Consider the following 23,140-nt stretch of genomic DNA (forward strand, 5'->3'; position numbering starts at 1 on the left):
CAAATTCAAATATTAGAGACGACATTACTAAAAGAAACAACCATAAACCTCAAACATAAACAGTAAAACGGACATAAAAAAATATAAAAAAGAAATCCTTCACCCTCTAAGCACCATTCATTTTCTCCTAAATCTTTGTACCTCTAAAGCATATAAAGTTAAGTGGTGGACACCAACTTTGCCCCTCCTCTCCCGCATGCTCCTCCATTCTGTTGATACTCATCGGTTTGTGGATCTCCTCTTTTAAGAATTTCCCCGTACTTAATAATTGAATGATTGGTGCTATTTTGAGTCTGATTCGAATTAAAATTTTAAACGGAGAATAATTTTTTAATATTATTTTTTTAGCTTAATAATTTAAATTTAAAAATATAATTAAAAATATTAATTTTTTATTACTCGATTAAATTTGTTGACACCATTTTTTTCGATAAAAAACGGGTTGACTTGGTTTTTTGAAAAATGAAATCGAATGTGGGAGTCACCACCAATCTTTTTTGATGAGGTGTGATCGGGTCACCGAAAAGTGGTTGTTTTTAATAAACGGTTTAATTTTTATTAAAACAACGATTTTGGTCTACAAAATTCAAAAAAAATGGGTTCGGGAGTCGGTTACGCACGAGGACGGATTAGCACCCTCGTAACGCCCAAAAATTAGTACCTAGTCGATTACTTAATGTCTTGATGTCGAAAATTTAAAAACTTGAAAAGAATTTAAAAATACGATCCCTCTTTATATTGTGTTATTTTAAAATTAATGGAATAAATCAAAATAGAAAATGCATCTTTATCTCGAAGTAACAAAATGTCACATCCAGTAAGTTAGGACACGACATCTCGTATTTTGAGAGTAAGTTTGCCTTTTATTTTTTATTTAAACCTCATTTATTTTAATTTTAAAAGGATATTCGGTTATTTAGAATCAACGAGAAAAAATCGAAGCCCAGTAAGTTCGGGCACGAGTTCTCGAATTTTCCAAACGTGAAATATTGCCTTAATTTAAAACTTTTCATTTTTTGAATAATTGCGAGTACAATATTCGAACGAGATGCATTTGTTTTATTTAGGATAAGATACAATGATTTATTATTGGAGTGTGTAAAATCGAGCGTAACTTTGAAGTGATGAAATGAAATTGAATGATAACGGAACATGACGTAACAATTTATGAGTAAAATGATACATCAATGCATGACAAATATACAAGGATACGAATAAGCAAATTATAGTACGCTCAACGGCAATGAACACGCAACATATCTAAATTAAATACCAACATTAATAAATAAAGACCCATTAATTAGACAAACAATTAAGAAAATGTAAAAGTAAAATAAAATCGAATAAGATGTAAAAACGATGTTAAAATGATAGTGATGAGTTTAACATCGCCGCTGAAAGTATTTGCGGCGCTTTGAGAAGCGCCGCCAAAAACGCCGCTAAAGACCAGGACCTTTAGCGGCGCTTTTCCCACAAACGCCGCTATAGATCAGAACCTTTAGCGACACTTTTCCCACAAACGCCGCTATAAATCAGGACCTTTAGTGGCACTTTTACACAAACGCCGCTATAGATCAAGACCTTTAGCGGCGCTTTTTTTATAAACGCCACTATAGATCATGACTTTTAGCGACGTTTTTTTTGCAAACGCCGCTAAAAGTGCCATTCCGCTAAACATTTTTATTAAATAAATTTTTGTAATAACAAATGGAAAGGTCAAATTTTATTTTGAATGTATTACTTTTCATTAACAATAAAAGTAAAAGAAATTATAGTAATAAATTTCAACATTCACCTATAATAAATAAATAAATTAACATAAACAATTAAATTTCCTAACAAAAAATAAATAAATAAATTTCATTATATGGGAAAAGAACATATATTCCTTTCAGTATTATATAACAAAAATTAGTACTACTACAAATACGGTTATTATACATACGCTTCCGTTTTCTTGCAGCGTTGAATTGATTGAACTCTACGAGTATCTACTACTGACAGCTGACAAAATTTTGGCTACATATTTAATTTTTCAATGTTCTCCTTATTTCCAGTCTAATGGTAAAAACAACAGCACCTTAATTTCCGTAGTGGTGAAACAACAAAAGAAAACTTTACTTATCACTCCATGTTTGACCAAAGAAAAATACCACCATGGCTTCTTGCAAATCCTCAGTAGCATCTGCCCTCTTTGAGTAACTACATAACAAATTTAGTATAAAAATTATGAAAAATCAACATTCTACTCATCAAGCTCCGGTCATATTGAAGGAAACGATCAAAAAAACAATTTGAATAATTTGCAATAAAGTACCGCTTAGCAAGCTCTTGTTTTTTCAAATCTAGAGGCTGCCCATCAAAAACATAGCTGAAAGAAAATACCACAAGCATTAGCAAATAAAAGGCCTTTGGGATGTGGTACCATATAGACAGCATAAGGCAGAAAATATATGTGTTAGGATTCTAATTTCCTCTGACACACGTAAGCAGTCAACTATGCATTAGTTTTTTCACAAATTCAAAACCAGAAAGATTTTCTGCCTTCCTCTGGTCATAGCCGTTGCCTCTTTTGCTCATCTACAATGGTCAATATTTTCTAACATATAACATCTTAAATAAAATAAGAACAGAGCAAAGAATTTTCTTTTCACAAAAAAGATAACTAGTTGTTAGCTTGGCTACACTAGATGAAGTTCAAATCACTAAAAATAAAACCACTCCTAATAGCTCACAATATCAATCTTATCATCATAAACTAATTGTTAGCTTGTCATCATCAACTAATCTTCCTTTTTTTTTTACTAAAAAGAATCATTTGTAATTTTTGTATTTCATAAGAATTGCTCTAACCAGTCAAAGAAATCCCTACATATCAACTCATTAACATGATTCTAATTATTTTTGTGCTGGGGAGGGGCATTTTCTGATTTATATAATAGAGTTTTTAGATTTTATAAATAGGGTTAAAATAACGAATATGAAGTAAATTGTGAAACTTTAAAAACCGAGGGGTCATAAAGCAAACTATATGGGGGATTTTAAATTCACTTAACAACATTAAGAAAAATAAGTCTGGTTTAAAGTAATGGAAAAAAATCATAAACTAATTTGATTTGGTAATGTCCTTGTCCTACTTCGAGTGCCCACTGCCCATAACTATGAGCTATTTAAGAATTTTCATGTTCATGTTGAGCTACAGTTATATAAGCTTTTAAACATTTCTCCATATCATTCCCTTTCGCAGTTAAGATTACAAGCACAAACTCTTAAGGCACGCATTAAATTAAAAAGCATATACTTATTTTCAAGTATCTAGATGTTAGGATAGAAAGTCACCAACCAAGCAACCACAATGAACAACTTATTTCATCATTACATCAAGTTTCATCCATGATAAACTTCTTCGCCAAAAATAAAAACATGAAAAAAACTTCTTACAGATCCAGTAGAAAAAGGGAAATGAGAACATTAAAAATCCCTGACTGAGATTTTATAAGAATTTAGATTATGAAAAATATATATTAAAAGTAAGCATAACCATGATATACTTTGAAGAAAACTTTTTCATCATAAACAGTCATGAAAGTATAATGCTTAAGAACTTTATGATGCAAAACTTTTTACAACCCCCAAGCAAAACAAGCACTAGATGCCCCAATTTCCTACTATTGCAAATTATTACTAGAATGTCTAATACTTCAAGAAGATGATTAGTTGAATTGATATATAACTGTAAACTAAACTAAAAGATTAGGGAGTTACCATGAGTAACATGATCTTTGGTTTGGCTAGATAGTAGTGATGATACCAAGACAACAAATCTTCTTTCCTAACACACGGTAAGAGTTAAAAGATATACTAGTTATATGTTTTCAAGCATACATAATTAAACATCCATTAAATAGAAAGGAATCAGTAAATAAGAATCTAAAACAAATGTCTTTAGGATGCAAAGAATCTTCAACAACATTGCTTCAAGAATCAAGAATGACGAAATCATAGTTTTGGAAGCCAGACCCCAGTAGTGGAGCTTGAAGCAAGGGTCGAGGCTAATAAGGCAAAATCAATCTCCATCCACCCATCATATTCGCTGTCAATAATCAAATATATAGTAGACTAGCTGGTGCTGCAAAGTGGGAATATTGAGCTCAAAATATATAGGATGCCAATGCAAGCAGGCCAACCAGATAACTATAGGATCAAAAATGAAATTCAATGATTCAATTTTAAGTAAAAGGATTAAGGCAAATTTCAATGATTCAATAAATTAAATTGAACTCCATTTGTATAAACTACATCAGCTGCTATTTCAGATTTTTTAACGATAACTTTCCTAAATCCAATACTTGAAACTTGATGTTGTTGTATTGTATGGTTCATCAAAAATAATATTACCAAGCTGCAAATTCAGTAACATATAGAAACCTATAAGGCATCATGACTTACCCGTATATATGTAACTGTCTGCAGCAAGTTGCCTTCATTGATGCTGCTAAAGGCTTCCAAGAGCTGCTTAACAATTGGGGCTGCTTCTGTAAGTTTCACTACAATTTCCTGAGAGTAAAGATTTTTTAGTCATACATTTATTCAAAGCTGAAACCTGAAAGCAAAAGGCTCTAACCCTGTTTTCCAGTCGAGCTTTTTGATCGGTGATTCTCTTGTTCGTCTTTTGGTTGCCGGTTGGAAAATGATTTGGTTGACCTCTTTTCTTCAGTTGCTTAGAAGATTCTTCAGACATGCTTTGGATGGAATGCAGTCGAAGTAGATGCTGCAAAAGTGAGGATATATAAATCACCTTCAAGTTTGTTTGGGAATTTTATGTCATCATAACTAGGGAAGAAGCAGAAATCCTCCTTAAATAATCAAGAAGAGGGTTTAGCCTTTAGCTGAATAAGGAACACACAAGGATACACCAAGAAGCTTTAGGACTACACTTTATCCTTTAGCTTGAGCTGCTAGGAATCACAAAATGTAAATATCTATATATAGAGAACACTGCTACACATAACATCTAAAACGACTATACTGTAGCAATATATTTATTTATTTATTCTTGCGCGAGAGAAGGAAAAGATTAAAAAAGCTTAAAGCTTGAGGACCTTTGACGGGAACCGCGGGACTGAAAATAATTTTTCCTGTTTACTGCCTGCCTACCTACAACCATCGTGAAGCGCGAGAGTTAATCCCAATAAATCAACCCAACATAAATGGTTCCATAATACTGAAAATTTTGTAGCTGAATTACATGCCAAAAATACTCGCCTTCACAAGCCATGAGGGCAACTTAACTGCTTGTGCTTTCCCGACTCTTCTTCTTCCTTGATGCAAAGCTGCTCGGTCCGATTTCTATTTGGGGGATTTCAGCTAAGAAAAACAAACTCTTATTTGGGGATTTAGGGCGACCGACAGAGATGAGAAGAAGAGGGAGTAATGAGCGGGTAACCAAAAATCATTTTTTGGGAGTGAGCGGGATTTTACCTTTTATTTCCTTCCACATTTGCGGCGTTTTAAGAAAAAAACGCCACTAAGAAATTTATCAAAACGACACTGTATTGAAAAATTACAATACATGTTTGCGGCGTTTTTTATCAAAACGCCGGCAATGTCTACCTTTTCTGGCTTTTTTCTTGAAAACGCCACTAAAAATTTTAAATTCTTCTATTGAAAAGTTGGGAAATTTTAATACATAGTAATGGCATTTTTTGTTGAAAACACCGCTAAAGCTCACATATTTTTTATATTCAATTATTGTATCTTTTATATAAAATTTACATAAAGAATTATTAAAATTTTAAGTAATATTTACAAGAATTAGATAATATTATAAATTTTAGTTTTTTATTTCATTTTTATTTTTGTATTTTTTTCTTATAATTTGGTCCTATCCAAATTAAATAATTACCTATATATCCATATCAAATATATCAAATGGTTTAAATTAAATATTTTTAAATATAAAAACATTAATTAATTGTATAAAATTGTATCATTTAATAAATCTCAAATAAACCTTAAACCCTAAATTAACCATTCAATATATATAAAGTCTATATATTATATATCTCTTAAATAATATAAACTATACTCATAATTTCTATATATTAAATTTATTATTATCTCTTTTACAATTATATAATAACATATTTAATATAAATTAAAAAAACTAATTAATCTAAACCTTAAACCTTAATTCGACCCTTGAAACCCTAAATCCCTAACTCTTAACCCCTAACCCCTAACTCTTAATCCCTAAACCTTAAATCCTAACACTTAAACTATAATCCCTAAATCCATATATAATCCCCAAACCTTAAAATAGTAACTCCTAAACTTGCCTTAAATCTTAAATTAACCATATACCGTAAACCATATCAACCCTAAACTATAATAATAATTAATTAATTATTTTAAAATTAATACTATCTTATCTTTTTCAATTATACATGAAATTATTTAATATATAAATTAAAAAAATATTTAAAAATAAATTAAAAAATAATTAATCTAAACCCAAAACCCTAACTTGACCCATGAACTCATAAACCCTAAATCCCTAACTCTTAACCCCTAAACCCCATAACCACTAACCCCTAAACCTTAAATCTCAACCCTTAAACCATAATCCCTAATCCATAATCCTTCAATCCATACTCCATAAACCTTAAAACAGTAACTCCTAAACCGGCCTTAAATCTTAAATTAATCATATACCTAAAAAACTTTAAAATTATTTTAAATAATGGTATTTTAATTGTTCCACGTGTTCTATTTTCAAATTATTTCTACGTGTTATTATTTTTTCTGAATATTTTAAATATTCAATTAGAAATAAATTGAATTTTATTTAATTAATATAAATAAACCAAGTAAGATAAAATGTTTTTAGCGGCGCTTTATAAAAAACGCCGCTAAAGCCCCTACCATTAGCGGCGCTTATCCAAAAACGCCGCTAAAGACCCAGGCATTAGCGGCGCTTTTTGAAAAACGCCGCTAAAGCCACGAAATGTTAGAAAACGACACCGTTGGGCTAAGGTTTTTTGCGGCGTTTTTTTGAAAAACGCCGCTAATGCTCATTTTTAGCGGCATTTTTTTAAAAACGCCACTAATGCTCAATCTTTAGTGGCGATTTCCAGAAAGCGCCGCTAATGCTTAATTTTTACCGGCGTTTTTTGTCCAAACGCCGCTAAAAGTGCCGCTAAAAGCCTGTTTTGGTGTAGTGCAGGGGCGTTGGCCATCCAAAATGTAAAACTTTCAATTCAATCCTCTTATAAATAAAGAAATTATAAATTAATATATGTAATAAAATTGCACTTTGGTCCCCTAAAAATAAAAAAATCAGTTTCATCCCTTCAAAAATAATGAAATCATAAATTAATATATTATAAAATTATAATTTGACCTCTCAAAAATTTCCAAACTCATCCCTGTCCATTTAACATTTTTTTATAACGGTATTAAAAACTAAAATGGCATAGATAATCTAAAAGTTTAGTGACCTTTCCTTGCACTTTTTATATTTGAAACATGTGATCCTTGTTAGGGTTATCTTATCTTAATGAATAGTTTTTGAGGTTTCCACTTGGTATAGATGCTGAACGTAACAAAATCAGTATTGAGACTGAACTATGAGGTTGACGAGAAAGAAGGTCAAGTTCCCCCCACTACGCCACACCACAAATTTGGGATTCATCATCACATCATTGCACCTTTGTGCATCACATATATCTTATATAAGAAATAAAAATAAAAAACAGAAGATACAATTCATTTTTGTTAACGCGGTTCAGACAAAACGTTTTAAGTCTATAGAACCTCACGCGGTAAATGATTTTGTTTAAAAATCGTCTGGATCACCTGTTGACTTAAGTCTAATTTACCCATTACACAAAAAAGTTTCACAAAACCTCATAATAATCAATAAACTTTCTAAATTATAATATATAAAAGAGTGTCACAAACAATCACAATAATAAAACACAGTAAAAGACACCTCCAAAATTGCTCTTGATGTACAGCACAAAACAACCTATTTATAGGCTTCTTCAAGTGGTTAACCAATAATGTTTAATTTGATCTTATTTAAAAATTAAAATTATCCCATTAATTATCCTAAATATTTATCAAATAAAATTTTTCATAAATCTATCTTTCACTCCAAAATATTCAACAAAATATGAAATTAATTAACAGTAGTTTTCCCAATAGACCTTACCATATATATATAAATATATATTGGAGTTCGTGGATATAGATCAATTCCAATGTCTCATGATTATAATTAATGGCCATGGCCTTGTATGGTAACCATAGCTGCAAAGTGTCTTTTTTTCTCCTTCACTATCTTTTAGTTGGATAAAAACATTAAAAGGGGCTATATATAGATTTGGGTAATCGTTTACCTCCAATTGCAGTTTTACTTAATGTGTTAATCATTTTCCATTTTATATAGTTATATCATGAGTGGCTTTGACATAATAATAAGAAAAAAGGGTTGTTAACCTTATATTTTATATTATAATTACACACCATTAAAACTGGCACAAGCTTTTAGCTGGTGTGGTTTCAAGTGGAGAGAATTTGGTGGTGGCACCAAAAATACATTCCCACTTGGCAAATGGATAAACAATACATATATATTCTTGGTTTCAATGATTGAGATCAGAATTAGCTAAGACAATCGAGGGTGAACGGCAGTTAAAATCTTATATGATTGTGACTTGTGAGAGCGAGGGATCTTACATATATAAAATTTTCCTCATCAAAAAACAACAAATAATTTCATTTTCATTCAAGATTTTCCTTTTACCCTCCAAGGTCTCCCTTTTCCCCCACAACTCATCGCCCTAAAATAATCACCACATGTAATAGGTTCTAAGAATCTGGGTGGTGCCGTTACGTATTAAGTGGGTTGCTTGGTAGGAACCACCAGCTGCAGCCACTATGATAAAAGCAAATAAGGAAGTCTGGTAATGTGTGCTTAATTTCCATTGGTCAACAATGGTGAGTGGTTGCTAATTTTTTAATTTTTTGATTACTTAAAAAAAAAACGATTCCAGATTATTGATATATACTAGAAATTAACAAGTAAGAAATAGAAAGAAAAAGATAGTAGGGGTTTGGAACGATTCACCTTTGTAAGAACAAAGTCATCAATGGTGGAAATGGGGAGAGAACTATGAAAAAATAACTTTAGTGGTTGAAAGATTCCTTGTTGACTTCCAGGATCATTAATTTTTTTTGTTCGATCAGTCTGTCCGATTCAAATTAATAAGTTATTAAAATTTTATAAAAAGTAAAAAAATAAAAAATAAAACTCAATTTAATCAATTTTTTAAGCTTAATTCAACTTATCAGTACCAAGTTAGGTGAGCCCAGAAATTAAAAAGAAAAGGGAAATAGAACTATCCTTATCTCTCTATCTCGATTGGGTTATTGGAGTCAAAGAAAGGCTAACGGAGTATTACATATTCTAGATCATATATAAAAAAGAACAGTCACGTGCCACATTTGACCGTAGCACTTAAAGGAGAGCGTGATCTGAGGTCATGTAAGAAAGTTGTCTCACCTTTTACGGCTTCTCACATCATATATTATGTTTAAATTTGTAAGAAAATGCACCGACCAGTATAAAATTTAATTTTGTGGAGGCATATCATTATTGATGTAACAAATCCAACTCCAAAAAACTCTTCTAATTTTTCAGAATTTTATCTTAGAGATTAATTATCTACCAATGTTGAGCACCAAATGAGTAAACTACTACCGTACTTGACTCTTTAGTTCAAGATTCGACGCAATCGATATTTCTTAGGCCAGCTAATCTAGTTTTGGCTTTGTCCCAATTACTTCAGTGTGCATCCTAAAATATAGATCAAGTTGCTTCATTGATTGAAACTTTTGTTCTCCAAAACACAAGTATACTCATATATTAATAAATAGGTTAATCTTGAGTTTTAGACCTTTTATGTTTAAAAATTAAGTTTTGCTTTTCTATGATGTAGCATGATTGACATAAAATAAACATGTTAAATTAATATTTTGTTATGGAAATCATCAATAACGACAGTGATTGAGTTAAGATTTTTAAATCGAAAAAGCATTTAAAATGTAGGGACCAAATCTCAAATTTTGTGAAAGTATAGGGACTAACGGAATAGTTTAACCTAATAAACATCACTAGTTGACCACTACTAAGACCATATTCAGACAAGGAGAATTTATGTCCGAAATTTTTTTTCAAATTAATCAAGGATTGTCAACATTCACATTCGCAACTTGTATTAATTTTATTTTTATAATTGGATCCACGAAATTCTTCGATTAAATTTTGTCCTTCATGGTCATGCAGAATAAAATATATTAGTAAAAGCCAAAGCAAACGATAATTATGACAGGCAGGGAAGACAAAAGGGTTTAATATTAGTAAATGTTGGTTTAATCATTTTAATTGCAAATTAATTAAGAATGATTAAAGTGGGAAATTATTTTTGAAAATTTATGACAATCTCTCTTCTTGTTTGTTTGGTTATGGGAAAATGGTTTTCACTCCCGTGATAGTCTCGCTTGCAATGCAGACTTGATCTGTTCCTTTATCTTAATGTATTTATCATGTGACATTAGAAGACAGCTTTTTTCTAATTTTCACACTATTATTAAACTAAATTATATAAAAATTAAGGGTCTGAGTCATGGCAGTTAAATCCTACTACACTACTAATTATTTTTATATAACTTAGCATGCATTTTGCCTCACCTAAGTGTTTGGATAGTCCTCTACCACTCGATTGGCCATTGGGTGACTAGCCACTCAATCGGCTCATCCTCTAGGCCACCCGCTTTTAGCGAGAACACACACATCCAAAGAATGGACCACTAAGCATAGCAATCTTATACTACCTCAACCAAGGGAATGTCAAAACAATACCACGAGGACAACCCATCTACAATGATCTTGTCACCTAGCTAACGACACGATCACTAAGTACAAGAACTCCTTCCCTATAAATAAATACCATTTAAAACAGTGAAGAATGGATCGATCATTTAGCCTTTCAGCAAACTTAACCACTTAGCCTTTCTCCAATTTTCCTCCTATTTAGGTGAACTGGCCTTTCTTACACCACCATCTTCTTCTTATCTCCTCCCTTATTGACACTTGTATCAACACGTCTATTATTATAAAGTTATTTAAACCTTTTGATGTTTTATATAATATTTTACAAGAAACTTAATCAATTAAAAATATTATGGTAAAACACTACTATTTTCTTAAACCAACTAGAGTCCCCCATAAAAATACTTCCACTTAATAAATAAATAAATAAATAAATAAAATCGTCAATAATTTTAAATTTATATGCATTTGTATATATATTTTTATTTTTTCACAAAATTAGTGTGAGACTTAGATTCTTTTTTATTACTTATGGTACAGAAACAATTAAAAATATAAATATATATTTAAACAATGAATTTAAAAATGTAAATAATTGTTGATTTGACAAAGATTGCGTAATTAAAAATCTTGTGTATCCAAATTCAAAAGCTTAGGAGAGCAATTTTTATTTTTATTTTTTAAATAAATTAAATTACTTATATAACCCTTCTAATTAGAGGTGATCATGGGACCGGTCGAGTCAAATTCTGATCAAATTTAGGCATGATATTAATACATTTTATTTTTTCCCAAGCATAGTCCGACCCAAAATATGAGCCTAAAATTTTGACCAAATCCGCTTATATTTATAAATGGCTAACCCAAGCTCATTTTAGGTTTGTTCACCCGCATTTTAAAAAAATATTTATATTATTTCTAATTTAATATTTTTAATTTATTAAAATTTTTATATATAGTCATCTTAACATTTTTAACGTTTACATACTACTGTTGATTTAATTTTTATATATTATAAATTACAAAATATGTAAAAATAGCATAATATAAAATATTACAAACTTAAAAAAGTCGAGTACGAGCCTTGAATGATCAAGCCCAAGCTTGACCCATTTTTTAAATGAGCCTATTTTTTTACCCAATCTCATTTTTTGAGTCTAATATTTTTGCTTAAACTTCCCAAATTTTGGGTGGGCCTTCGGGCTTAGACAAGTAGTTCAACCCATGATCAGGTCTACTTCTAATATATTACTTTTGTTTTAAAAGTTTGGTAATTCTTGACGCCAACTCAATTCTGGACTTAAATAATAGTATAAATATAGATAATTTGTTTTTTTATTTTATTTTGATATTCATAACCCTTTCTTAACTCTTAAATAGGTGGATAATCAAATCTCAGCACGCTTAAACTCACGTTCTACTACACTGACAACAATATTAAAACAAATTAAGCTAAGATCTAGTTAGCAGATAATTTGATTTTAAATTTTGAAAGATGTTTAGAAGAAATAGATAAGAAAAAGGCTTAAAGGTTAAAACAGTCATCAGATAAAAAAAACAATTAACCCTTCATTGAAAATTTTCACTAAATCAATTAAGTCCATTAATTGCATTAATGATTACATTTTATTAACATGATAAATGGTGACATAAGATGTTAACCATGACATGCTATTATAGTTGGTAGTAACAAAGGTTTTTTTTTTTGACATAATGACTTATTTGACTTTATAAAAAAATTTTATTTTAGCTTTTTATTTTATTTTTTTTACTTCTTTTAGCTCTTAAATTTACATTTTTTTGTCAAATCATCTCAAGATAAATGAAAATTTTAACGTTTGTTAACTTTGCTAACATGGCATATACGTGGATCACCACGTGAATGCCATGTAAATAATTGATTAATTTTTAAAATATTTAAATCATTAAAAGTATAATAAACAAAAAAAATATTTTTTTCATATTTTTAATTTTTAAAAATTTAATTAATTGCCATGTGGATGTCATATTAATAAAGTTAACTAATGTTAAATCTTTCCATCCATCTTAGAGTGATTTGACAAGTAATACAAGTTTAAATGCTAAAAGAGGCGAAAAATTAAATGAAAAATTAATTTTTTTTTTGTAAAATTGAAGGTCTAAATAATTCAGTATGTTTTTTTTTCGATAAAATCTCCATTAAAACTTAATTATTTTTTAATTTTTAATGATGAAATTAGAAAGAGAGAGAAATTAATGAGATGGCAGGAGTGATTGATTGTATTATTATAATTGTGATTTGTTTAGTTGTATTATTATAATTGATGAAAATATTTGGTTTCATGTACTTCTCAAAATTTAAGTAAAGAATGAATTTGTCAAATTATTTTATATATTTTAAGTGATTTATTATTTAACATTTAAAATAATTTATTGACTTGTTATTTAGCTTTTGCCCTATTAAGAGATGATATTGTCGGGGCAGTCACAAATTTCAAATATAAACGGTAAAACGTATATAAAGAATATTGAAAAATATATATATGTATTTTTTCTAAGTTACAATATTTTAGGATCATTGTGTACAACGCCAGAAAAGTTAAAAAAAAAGTCTATAAGTGAGTATAAGATGATGCCATTTGTTTTTAAGATGTAATAAAATAATGAATTAGTTACACTTGACATCCTTAAATTATGAACCTCATTTTAAACTGGTTCTTAAACTTCAAATCATCCTAATTATATTCACAAACTATTGATGTTATCAATCAGGTCCTTTTGTTATTAAAATCATCAATTTAACTATTAAATAACGCATCAAATTATGTCATATAAGATTTTAAATAAATAGAACCTAAAAACTAATATTTAAAAAAAAAATCATTTTTTATAACATTCAATTTTCTTAATTTTAAATTATGTCATATAAGATCAAACATATCATTTAATAGTTAAATTAACAATTTTAGTAACGAAATAACCTAATTGATTAAACCTCGATAATTTAGGAATAAAATTAGGATAACTTAAATTTTATGATTATAATTTGAGAATATTTAATACAATTTACTATAAAATAATTTGAAAAAGACATTTTTCATCTTACTAAGGGTTAGTTTAGTATTGCTTCTGCTTTTGGGTCAAAAAAACACTTTTGAGCAAAAATTAAAATTTACTGCTTCTGTTTCTGCTTTTGGTTACCAAAAGCACTTTTAAAAAGTTCAAAAACATTATGCTTACCCCAAAATTACTTCTTAGAAACAATACTAACTGATCCTAAATTGACTTAGAAGCGATAAACATAATAATTATTTTATATTTTAATTTCTCTATGTTTTGTTTTGTTCATTATATCCTCTTTGTATCATTTAGGCATAGTAGCCAAAATTATTTCTGCTAATAATTGTGAAATAATGTATACAGGCTTTCCATTACTCTATAAGTTTTTGGTTAACTAATGTTAATTGTTACTCTCATATTCTATCGTATGTATGTGCATGTAAAAATTATGTATTTAGAATATAAATATATATTTAAAATAAAACATAATAAATAATTAATCGTAATATTTGAAATTAATAATAGTAACAACACATATGTAATTAGTGACATTATTTATATACATAAATTTGATACGAGAAAACATTTTATGTTAAAAATTAAATTTCTTTTTAAAATTTATTCAAGAATTATTAATGGTGTGGTAATAAAAAAATTATTTATAAATCCGTTAAACTCGGGTTCAATCCATTGACATGTTAATATTTTAGTTCTTTTATTTTAAAACTATATAAATATATGAAAAAGACAAAAAAACCATCAAAATAATAATAGTAATCATTTAATAAAAGGGTATATTCGTCATTTTCTAATCGAGTTGGTACCCGGTTAACCCATGACACCAACTCAGACAAAGTTTTATTAATAGTATAGATTAACACTAAATTTATGATACACTTATAATTCGAGTGAAAAATATGTAATAAATATATTAATAAAAATTTACAATGGTAAAGTTAATTATTTATTTTAAATGGTGTTTCAGGTTTAAATCTTTACCATTGTAACAAAAGTATTAATACTTTACCGAGTGACCCATTAACACCACCTTAATAAAGCACTTCAACTAAGTATAGATTAAAATTTTACAGAGTTTATTGTCTCGAGTCAATTGAACATCAATTCAATTTAGTAATAAAGAAAATACTCTTACCTTGCACACTAAAATATATTATTTTGAGGGACCTTAAAAAATATTATTTTGAGGGTGTTTTTATAATTTTATATATTTTATATAAAAAAATAAAGGATTAATGTGCAAATTTGCGCTGTACCTTAGGTTAAAGTTAAATTTTACCACTGTACGATTAATATTTGTCATTATACTTTTGAGCTAAAGATAAATTTAGCACTATATTTTAACTTTATTTTGAATTTTACCACTTTATTTTTGTTTGATTGGATTTTCTCATTAAATTTTTATTTCTAATTGAATTTTACTAATAAATTTTAATTTAAAATAATTTGAATAAAATTTAAAATTTTTTTAATAATTAAAATAATAAATTCATAAGATAGTTATTTATAAAACGTAAACTTTTTTTTTTTAGTTTTCAAGTCTTTCTTTTATTAATAAAAATTCTATGTTAATTTATTAATTTGTAATATTTTATAAATTAATTTATAATTAAATATTTTAAAATATATTTTTCTTATTAAATTTTATTTTCAAGCAGTAAAATTTAATTATAAGTATACATTACAGGATTCGAATCTATGCCTAATTTATAAATGTATAAAAGATAATCTAATTACCAACCGTCGGTCTTCCGCTTGTTCAAATATGGGAGTTGTGGATAAAACGAAATCACCGGAAATTAACTGCCCTGGGTAACGTGTCGATCAAAGGCTCAATCCTTCGTATATCGAACCAGAATGTAACACGTTGCATAGTAAGCCATACGGAGTAGTAGTCCTTGTAAACATAAATAAACGTGAACTTTCCGGGATTTTGCCTCCTTTAACCGATTAAAAGAGAACTTCCCCCCAGCCCTTTTAATACAACAAAATCTGCACGAGGCGTGCGGCCAAGGAAACATATTTTCCTGGTCGGCCAACTTGTATTATGTAGTGGGTCGAAAATTTCATGTAATAATTTTATAAAAATTAATATGAACATGATAGTGAAGATTTTTAAATAATATTTAAACCTAACTTTATTTGAAAAATATTAAACTTATTATTACTTAATTCAGTAAAAGTTGGTTCTAACTAAGAAATTTACAATATTAAAATATAAACTATTAAAATAGTCATTTTTTTTTGTCTCAGGTTACATTTTAAACATTTGTGTTTGAAATATTACATTTTAATCACTTACGTTATCATGTTGTAATATTTTAGCCATTGAGCGTTAATTGCCGTAAACGGTGTAATTGTAAGTTGACGTGACACGTTAAATCATCATTTTAAACGAAAATTTTAAGTTAAATTATGCTGTTGGTCCCTATATTTTTTCATTTTGAGCAATTTAATTTTTTTCTTTTATGTTATTTGAACTTTTTTTTCTTTATTTTTCATTCTCTTCTCCTTCTCCCTCTATTTTCCTCCATTTTCTATCTTTTTAACGTAGTTTTACATTTGTTAAAACTAGTCCCTATATATATATTTTTGAACAATTTAATTTTTTCCCTTTTATTTTTCTCTCTTCTCATATTCTTCACTATAGAAACATAATATTTGCCCACCAGATAAACCAAGTCCTTCTTTCTTTTACATGATTCCCAAATTGAATTTCACTCAAAACCAAATATCAATCATTTTTAACCAAATCTCGATTTAAATATAATCTAATTTTGAAACTAAAATTGGATCTAACTAATCAATATAAAAAAACCATATCATTAATCAAATCCAAACATAAATTGAATTTTTTATACTCAAAACAAATTTTTTTCTGTTTCCAAACTTTTACAGAATCGTGTAAATTATTCATTTTCTTTTCTAATGAATAAAATTAAGTAAACGATAAAATTTATTTAAACCTTCTTAGATATTCCCAAGCAAGCTTAATTGGAAGCCGAGCATGAATGAACCAAAGAGAGAAAGGGAGCATGAAACCAAACTAATTAAGCTAAAGTAAACAAAAGTGACTATTTTAATAATTTACCCATAATTAAAAATGATTTTTTTATAAAAGATAATAAATTTTACAATAAAGATGAACTAAAAAAATATATTTGAGAAAAAAATTAAATGTTTTGTAAGAAGTGGTTAAATTAAATCTTTTTTTTTTCCATTTAAAACTTAAAAATCTTAAATACCCTTAATTATCATTTAATATAATAATTTTAATTTAATCTACTTAATTGAGTTTGGCGTATTTGACTCATGGATAATAATAGAAATTGGGGCGGGTCCCTTAACCCACTCAGCCAAGCGAAGGAAGTCCTTTTACATCATTTCCCGTCTATAAAGCCAGGCCAAGTTCATCATCCCATTCACTCTCACCAACTTTTTTAATTTTTATCTCTTCTCCATCACCAGCAAACCACGATTTTGGCCCTGCATTATAGTCTCCAAATCCAGTCGTAAAACTTAATTTCAATGGGAAACGGTGATTTTATGTACCCTTCCTCCAGTGATCGCCAATGCGCCACTCATCGAGTGGCGATTCCTCCTCCGCAACCATTCTTCATGTCATTCAAGAATTCTCTCAAGGAAACGTTTTTCCCCGACGACCCGCTTCGTCAATTCAAGAACAAAACGCCATCCCGGAGATTCATACTCGGCCTCCAATATTTCTTGCCCATTCTTGAATGGGCTCCTCGTTACAGCTTCCAGTTCTTGAAATCTGATCTCGTTGCTGGGATCACCATCGCAAGCCTTGCTATCCCTCAGGGTATAAGCTATGCCAAGCTTGCTAACTTGCCACCCATTCTCGGCCTTTGTAAGTGCTACAACATGTTTTAGATTTAACTTTGTTGTTGTTGTTGAAGGGTACTGATTAACTTTCTTTTTGGTTGAAATGGTAGATTCAAGCTTTATTCCACCACTGGTTTATGCGATGATGGGGAGCTCGAGAGATTTGGCAGTGGGGACCGTGGCTGTTGCCTCACTTCTAACAGCTTCTATGTTGGGGCAGGAAGTGAATGCTTCTCAGAATCCCACGCTTTTCCTCCACCTTGCTTTCACTGCAACTTTTTTTGCAGGAATTTTACAAGCTTCGTTAGGCCTTTTACGGTAATTTAAAATTTAATTAATGCATTTATATGCATATATATCTCTATTTCATTGATGGCTTTGTCCCGTTCCTCTTTTTTTCCTATTTAAGCTTCTGTAAAGGATAACAACCACCGTGCGTTAAAAAAGATTGAAAATAACGCTTGATGAAGTGATTTGAGTTTAAAAAAAAAAAACACAGAACATGTTGTACATTGTCTTGTCGCTGCTGGAATTCTTGTCCTTGGTTCCTGTCTGGCTAGATATGTGTTTATATGGATAAAAAAAAATTCATAACCTAACATAAAACCATTATTTTAATTTGTTAATGTCGTTGATGCAGGCTAGGGTTTATCGTGGATTTTCTTTCACATGCGACGATAGTAGGGTTCATGGCAGGGGCAGCCACTGTAGTAATCTTACAACAGTTAAAAGGAATTCTAGGACTTGATCACTTCACTCATTCTACAGACATTATCTCTGTCTTGCACTCTGTTTTCAGCCAAATTCATCAGGTTATCATCTTATTTCACTTTCTTATTTTTTCAGTTTAAAAAAAACCCCCATAGATTATTGAAGGTTAGTAAACTTGATGATTGAAAGTAAAAGGTATACGTTGAATATTTCTATAATTATAAAATGTGACATGTGATGTACTTACATTGTTGTTATTATTCACGGGTATTTCTATTTATAATACAAATTAAAGAGTTATATATACATGTGTGTGCATGTCTGCATCATTTCTCCCCCATTGGAATTTTTGGCTTTTTATGGTTCATTGCATGGCATAGTTTTCTTCGGTTCATATAGTCTGACAGTATAAATATTTGACAGTGGAGATGGGAGAGTGGTGTTTTGGGTGTTGGTTTCCTTTTCTTTCTCCTCGTCACCAGATATTTCGTAAGTAGATCTTACCCTCATTAATTTAATGTTCTTTTTTCAGATATTTAGATCTAATCTTTATCAAAGTATTAATCAGTGACAAAAACTGGGTAATAATGGTAATTAAAAATAATGTATCATCCTTTTTTATATTATTTAAATTAATAAAATAATTAAGGAATGGATTAACTTTTCATATGATAAGAAGCAAAAAGTTTCTCTCATTGGGTTGTTGATGTCGTAGTAGAATAAATTTTTCTGATCATGTTTCTCCCATTTCATTTATGTAAGTAAATTAATTATGGGGTCATTTTTTTCAAAGGGGAAAGACTTGAGTTCAAAGGAATCTCCTTTCGTAAGTATTGTATATTCTGAGAAAAGAACTTTTTTCAATAATTTAATTGCATTGATAATATATCAACAGAGCAAGAGACGACCCAAGTTCTTTTGGATATCAGCAATGGCGCCTTTGACATCAGTCATCCTTGGAAGTCTTCTCGTTTGTCTAACTCATGCCGAGAAACACGGTGTTCAAGTGGTAACCTCATTATTTTATATCAAATTTTATGAAAATAATTTTACTTTGAGTAGACTTCAATCTTATGAGCATTTAAAAAATAGACTTACGTTGGTTTAAAATAAAGGATGAACTTAAATTTTAATATTTAAGTAGCTCGACTTGACCTATTTTTTAAATTTTTTTTTTTAATATATATTATATTATATTATTTATAATAAATAATAATTAAATTTATAATAATATATAATATTACAGTGTAAATATTAAAAAAAAGGTTAAATTGCCTACATAATAATACATAAGACTATTAAATTTTAAATTTAAAATATTTAAAATTTTAAAATGAATTTAGATTAGTTATTTACCAATATGAATAGGCTTGAGGTATGATTTAGGTTGAGTTTAGACAAAAATAAAGTATATTTATATATGTTTAAATCTAGCCTGAACTTGACCTATGAAAATCACTATTCTCGTAAATTCGAATCATAAATGTGAAATTATTAGAAAAGAATTATAATAAAAAAAAGACCAATTGTGAAGTAATTAATGTCTACGAACTTAAAACCCACACGTGGATTGTGTTGCCATAGTTGTCTAGGCTTTGACCAAACCAAATAGTTGTTTAGTGTGCCCTTACCTACCAATAATGACGCAAGTGCTGCCCAATTGGATAGGTCCCAATATATTGTCATATCATGATTTGCTTATTTATTCTGTCATGGGTGATGAAACATGAAGGATTGTGACAATCGCAGATAGGAAACCTGAAGAAAGGGTTGAATCCTTTGTCTTTCGGTGATTTGGTATTTACGAAGCCGTATATCACAACGTCTCTGAAAACTGGCATCATCACTGGCATTATTGCTCTTGCCGTAAGCTCTCATCCAGTGTTAAAAGAGTTAGATATTTTTTTTTAAAAAAAAAAACCCTTTAATTCCATTTAAAAATTAAATTAATTAAGCTCGAAATAATGATCGAAATCCATGAATACGTTACAGGAAGGAATAGCAGTGGGGAGAAGCTTCGCAATGTTCAAGCACTACCATATTGATGGCAACAAAGAAATGGTAGCCATTGGGACCATGAATATCGTTGGTTCTTGTTTTTCTTGCTATCTCACAACCGGTAAAGGTTTTTTAAAAAAAAAGTTTATCTAGGTTATGGGAGCTCATTATTTTTATTCTTTTTTTTATATATAATTTGATTATTTTTAGTCAAATATGTGTTTTTCAATACTAATTAAGGCCAACTTTTTTCATTAATTTCATCCAAGTGTCTTAGTTTCTTAAAAAATAAATAAAAAATAAAAAACTATCAAAATAGCCACTTTTGTTTACCTAAGGTTATATTATAGTCACTTAGGTTTGAAACATTATAATCACTAAGCTATTAATAACCGTTAACGGTGTTACGGTAAACTGACATAACACATTAAGTCATCATTTCAAACAAAATTTTTAGGTTAATTTATACAATCGGTCCCCATATTTTTTCGCTTTGAGCAATTTAATTTATTTCTTTTATTTTTTTAACTTTTTTTTCTTTATTTTCCATTCTCTTCTGCTTTTCCTTCTATTTTTCTCCCTTCCATCTCTTTTAACATAGTTTTTTTTATTATATTTTCCATTTGTTAAAACTAGTCCCTATACTTTTATTTTTTTCAATAATTTAATTTTTTCGAGTGAGGCGAGCTTGTGGACTAGTTTTAACAAATGAAAAATATAAAAAAAAACTACGTTAAAAGAAATGAAGAAGGGAGGAAAACAGAGGGAGAAGCAGAAGAGAATGGAAAATAAAGAAAGAAAAGTTAAAAAAATATAAAAAAATTAAATTGCACAAAACGAAAAAAATATAGGGATCAATTGTAGAATTTAACCTAAAATTTTTGTTTAAATTGATAATTTAATGTGCCACGTCAGCTTACCATTACACTGTTAATGACAATTAACGGCTCAGTGACTAAAATGTTACAACACGATAACGTTAGTGACTAAAACGTAACATTTCAAACATAAGTGACTAAAATGTAAATTGAGACAAAAAAAGTGACTATTTTGGTAGTTTACCCAAAAAAAAAGAATTGAAGACTAAATTCACAAAAAATGTATAGTATAGGGACCTTTTTTTAGAATTTCACCAATTTTATACAATTTACTTACTGTGATAGAAATTAACTTGCTGCTGTTTGTACGTATGTATTTCAGGACCATTTTCACGATCAGCTGTTAACTTCAATGCGGGATGCAAAACAGCAATGTCCAACGTTATCATGGCCATTGCAGTTATGCTTACGTTGCTGTTCCTAACACCATTGTTCTATTACACTCCCCTCGTAGTGTTGTCTGCAATCATAATTTCTGCAATGCTCGGCCTTATTGATTACGAAGCTGCCATTCATCTTTGGAACGTCGATAAATTCGATTTCCTGGTGTGTATAGGTGCATATGCCGGAGTTGTTTTCGCCAGTGTCGAGGTTGGCTTAGTCATAGCGGTACGATCTTATATATCAACCAAGCACAGATGAAATAACATTCATTATTTAACCCTCACCTAATGAATTGAAATGTGTGTGAAATTGCAGGTTGCAATTTCAGTGGTGAGACTGCTGCTGTTTGTTGCAAGGCCAAGGACCTCTGTTCTTGGGAACCTTCCAGATTCCACCATCTATAGAAACATTGAGCAATATCCAAATGCAAACCATGTTCATGGTGTTCTTATACTTGAGATAGATGCTCCAATTTACTTTGCCAACTCAAGTTACTTAAGAGAAAGGTACTATCATTTCACATTAAACATCAAAATCAATTCCAGAAAAAAAATATCAGACAGCTAAGTTCGATCAAAAATTGAACTTATGCCTGATCTTTATCAGGATATCGAGGTGGATTGATGAAGAGGAAGACAAGTTGAAAGCAACAGGGAAAACTAGCTTACAGTATGTTATACTTGATATGACTGGTGAGTGATTTATGCAGCATATTATGTCTAACAAAATAAAAGGAAATTAATTACAAAACCTTGTTTCTCAGCTGTTGGTAACATTGACACCAGTGGGATAAGCATGCTTGAAGAGCTCAAGAAAACTACTGAAAGAAGGGAGCTCAAGGTTTTTATTTTTACCCTACAAGTACTTTGAATTCTGTAAAACTAGAAAATATATTCTGATTTTGAGTTATATGGGCTGTTTTAGCTTGTATTGGCCAACCCTGGAGCTGAAGTGATGAAGAAACTAAACAAATCCAAGTTCCTGGAAAACATAGGTCAAGAATGGATATATTTGACGGTAGGAGAAGCCGTTGAAGCCTGTAATTTCAAGCTTCATACATGCAAACCAGAGGAATCACAGCCATGGAACAATGTTTAAGCTAAATTAGTATGGTTATGCAACTGAGAATCAGTATGCATAGCTTGCTTAGGCATTGCTGAATCAGTAGGAAATTACCCGAATTATTAAAAGCTTAGATGCTTTGTTCTAACAACCTGCAAATTGTACGATGATATACATCTCGGCAATGGGATTTTTAACCCCCAAAAAAAAAAAGAGTGCATTTCAATTCAATGCTGTTTCCAACGATGCTACTGTGTAAACAAGTATTCAACTAGAGCCACAAATGCAGGGGAGAATTTTTTTTCTA

At 29.6% G+C, this 23,140-nt stretch overlaps 1 protein-coding gene and 1 long non-coding RNA gene across 2 annotated transcripts; one reads left to right on the top strand and one right to left on the bottom strand.

Moving 5' to 3' along the window:
- Positions 1 to 1,888: 1,888 nt before the first annotated feature.
- LOC107930623 (uncharacterized) lies at positions 1,889 to 5,162 on the bottom strand. Its single transcript, XR_005922177.1, has 6 exons — positions 5,103 to 5,162; positions 4,625 to 4,771; positions 4,450 to 4,557; positions 3,766 to 4,129; positions 2,318 to 2,371; positions 1,889 to 2,202 (listed from the first exon to the last, which is right to left on the bottom strand). It is a non-coding gene; the product is annotated as an uncharacterized lncRNA (long non-coding RNA).
- A 12,212-nt stretch (positions 5,163 to 17,374) lies between these two features.
- On the top strand, positions 17,375 to 23,138 carry LOC107930612 (sulfate transporter 3.1). The gene is made up of 12 exons (XM_016862289.2): positions 17,375 to 17,825; positions 17,911 to 18,118; positions 18,441 to 18,612; positions 18,935 to 19,000; positions 19,407 to 19,520; positions 20,261 to 20,377; positions 20,504 to 20,630; positions 21,710 to 21,996; positions 22,087 to 22,277; positions 22,378 to 22,463; positions 22,535 to 22,611; positions 22,696 to 23,138. The coding sequence occupies exons 1-12, from the start codon at positions 17,483 to 17,485 to the stop codon at positions 22,867 to 22,869; spliced, it is 1,962 nt and encodes a 653-aa protein (XP_016717778.1). The 5' UTR covers positions 17,375 to 17,482; the 3' UTR covers positions 22,870 to 23,138.
- The last annotated feature ends 2 nt before the right edge of the window (positions 23,139 to 23,140 follow it).

The sequence above is a fragment of the Gossypium hirsutum genome, chromosome D12 (assembly GCF_007990345.1).
Source record: "Gossypium hirsutum isolate 1008001.06 chromosome D12, Gossypium_hirsutum_v2.1, whole genome shotgun sequence".
NCBI classification, from domain to species: domain Eukaryota; kingdom Viridiplantae; phylum Streptophyta; class Magnoliopsida; order Malvales; family Malvaceae; genus Gossypium; species Gossypium hirsutum.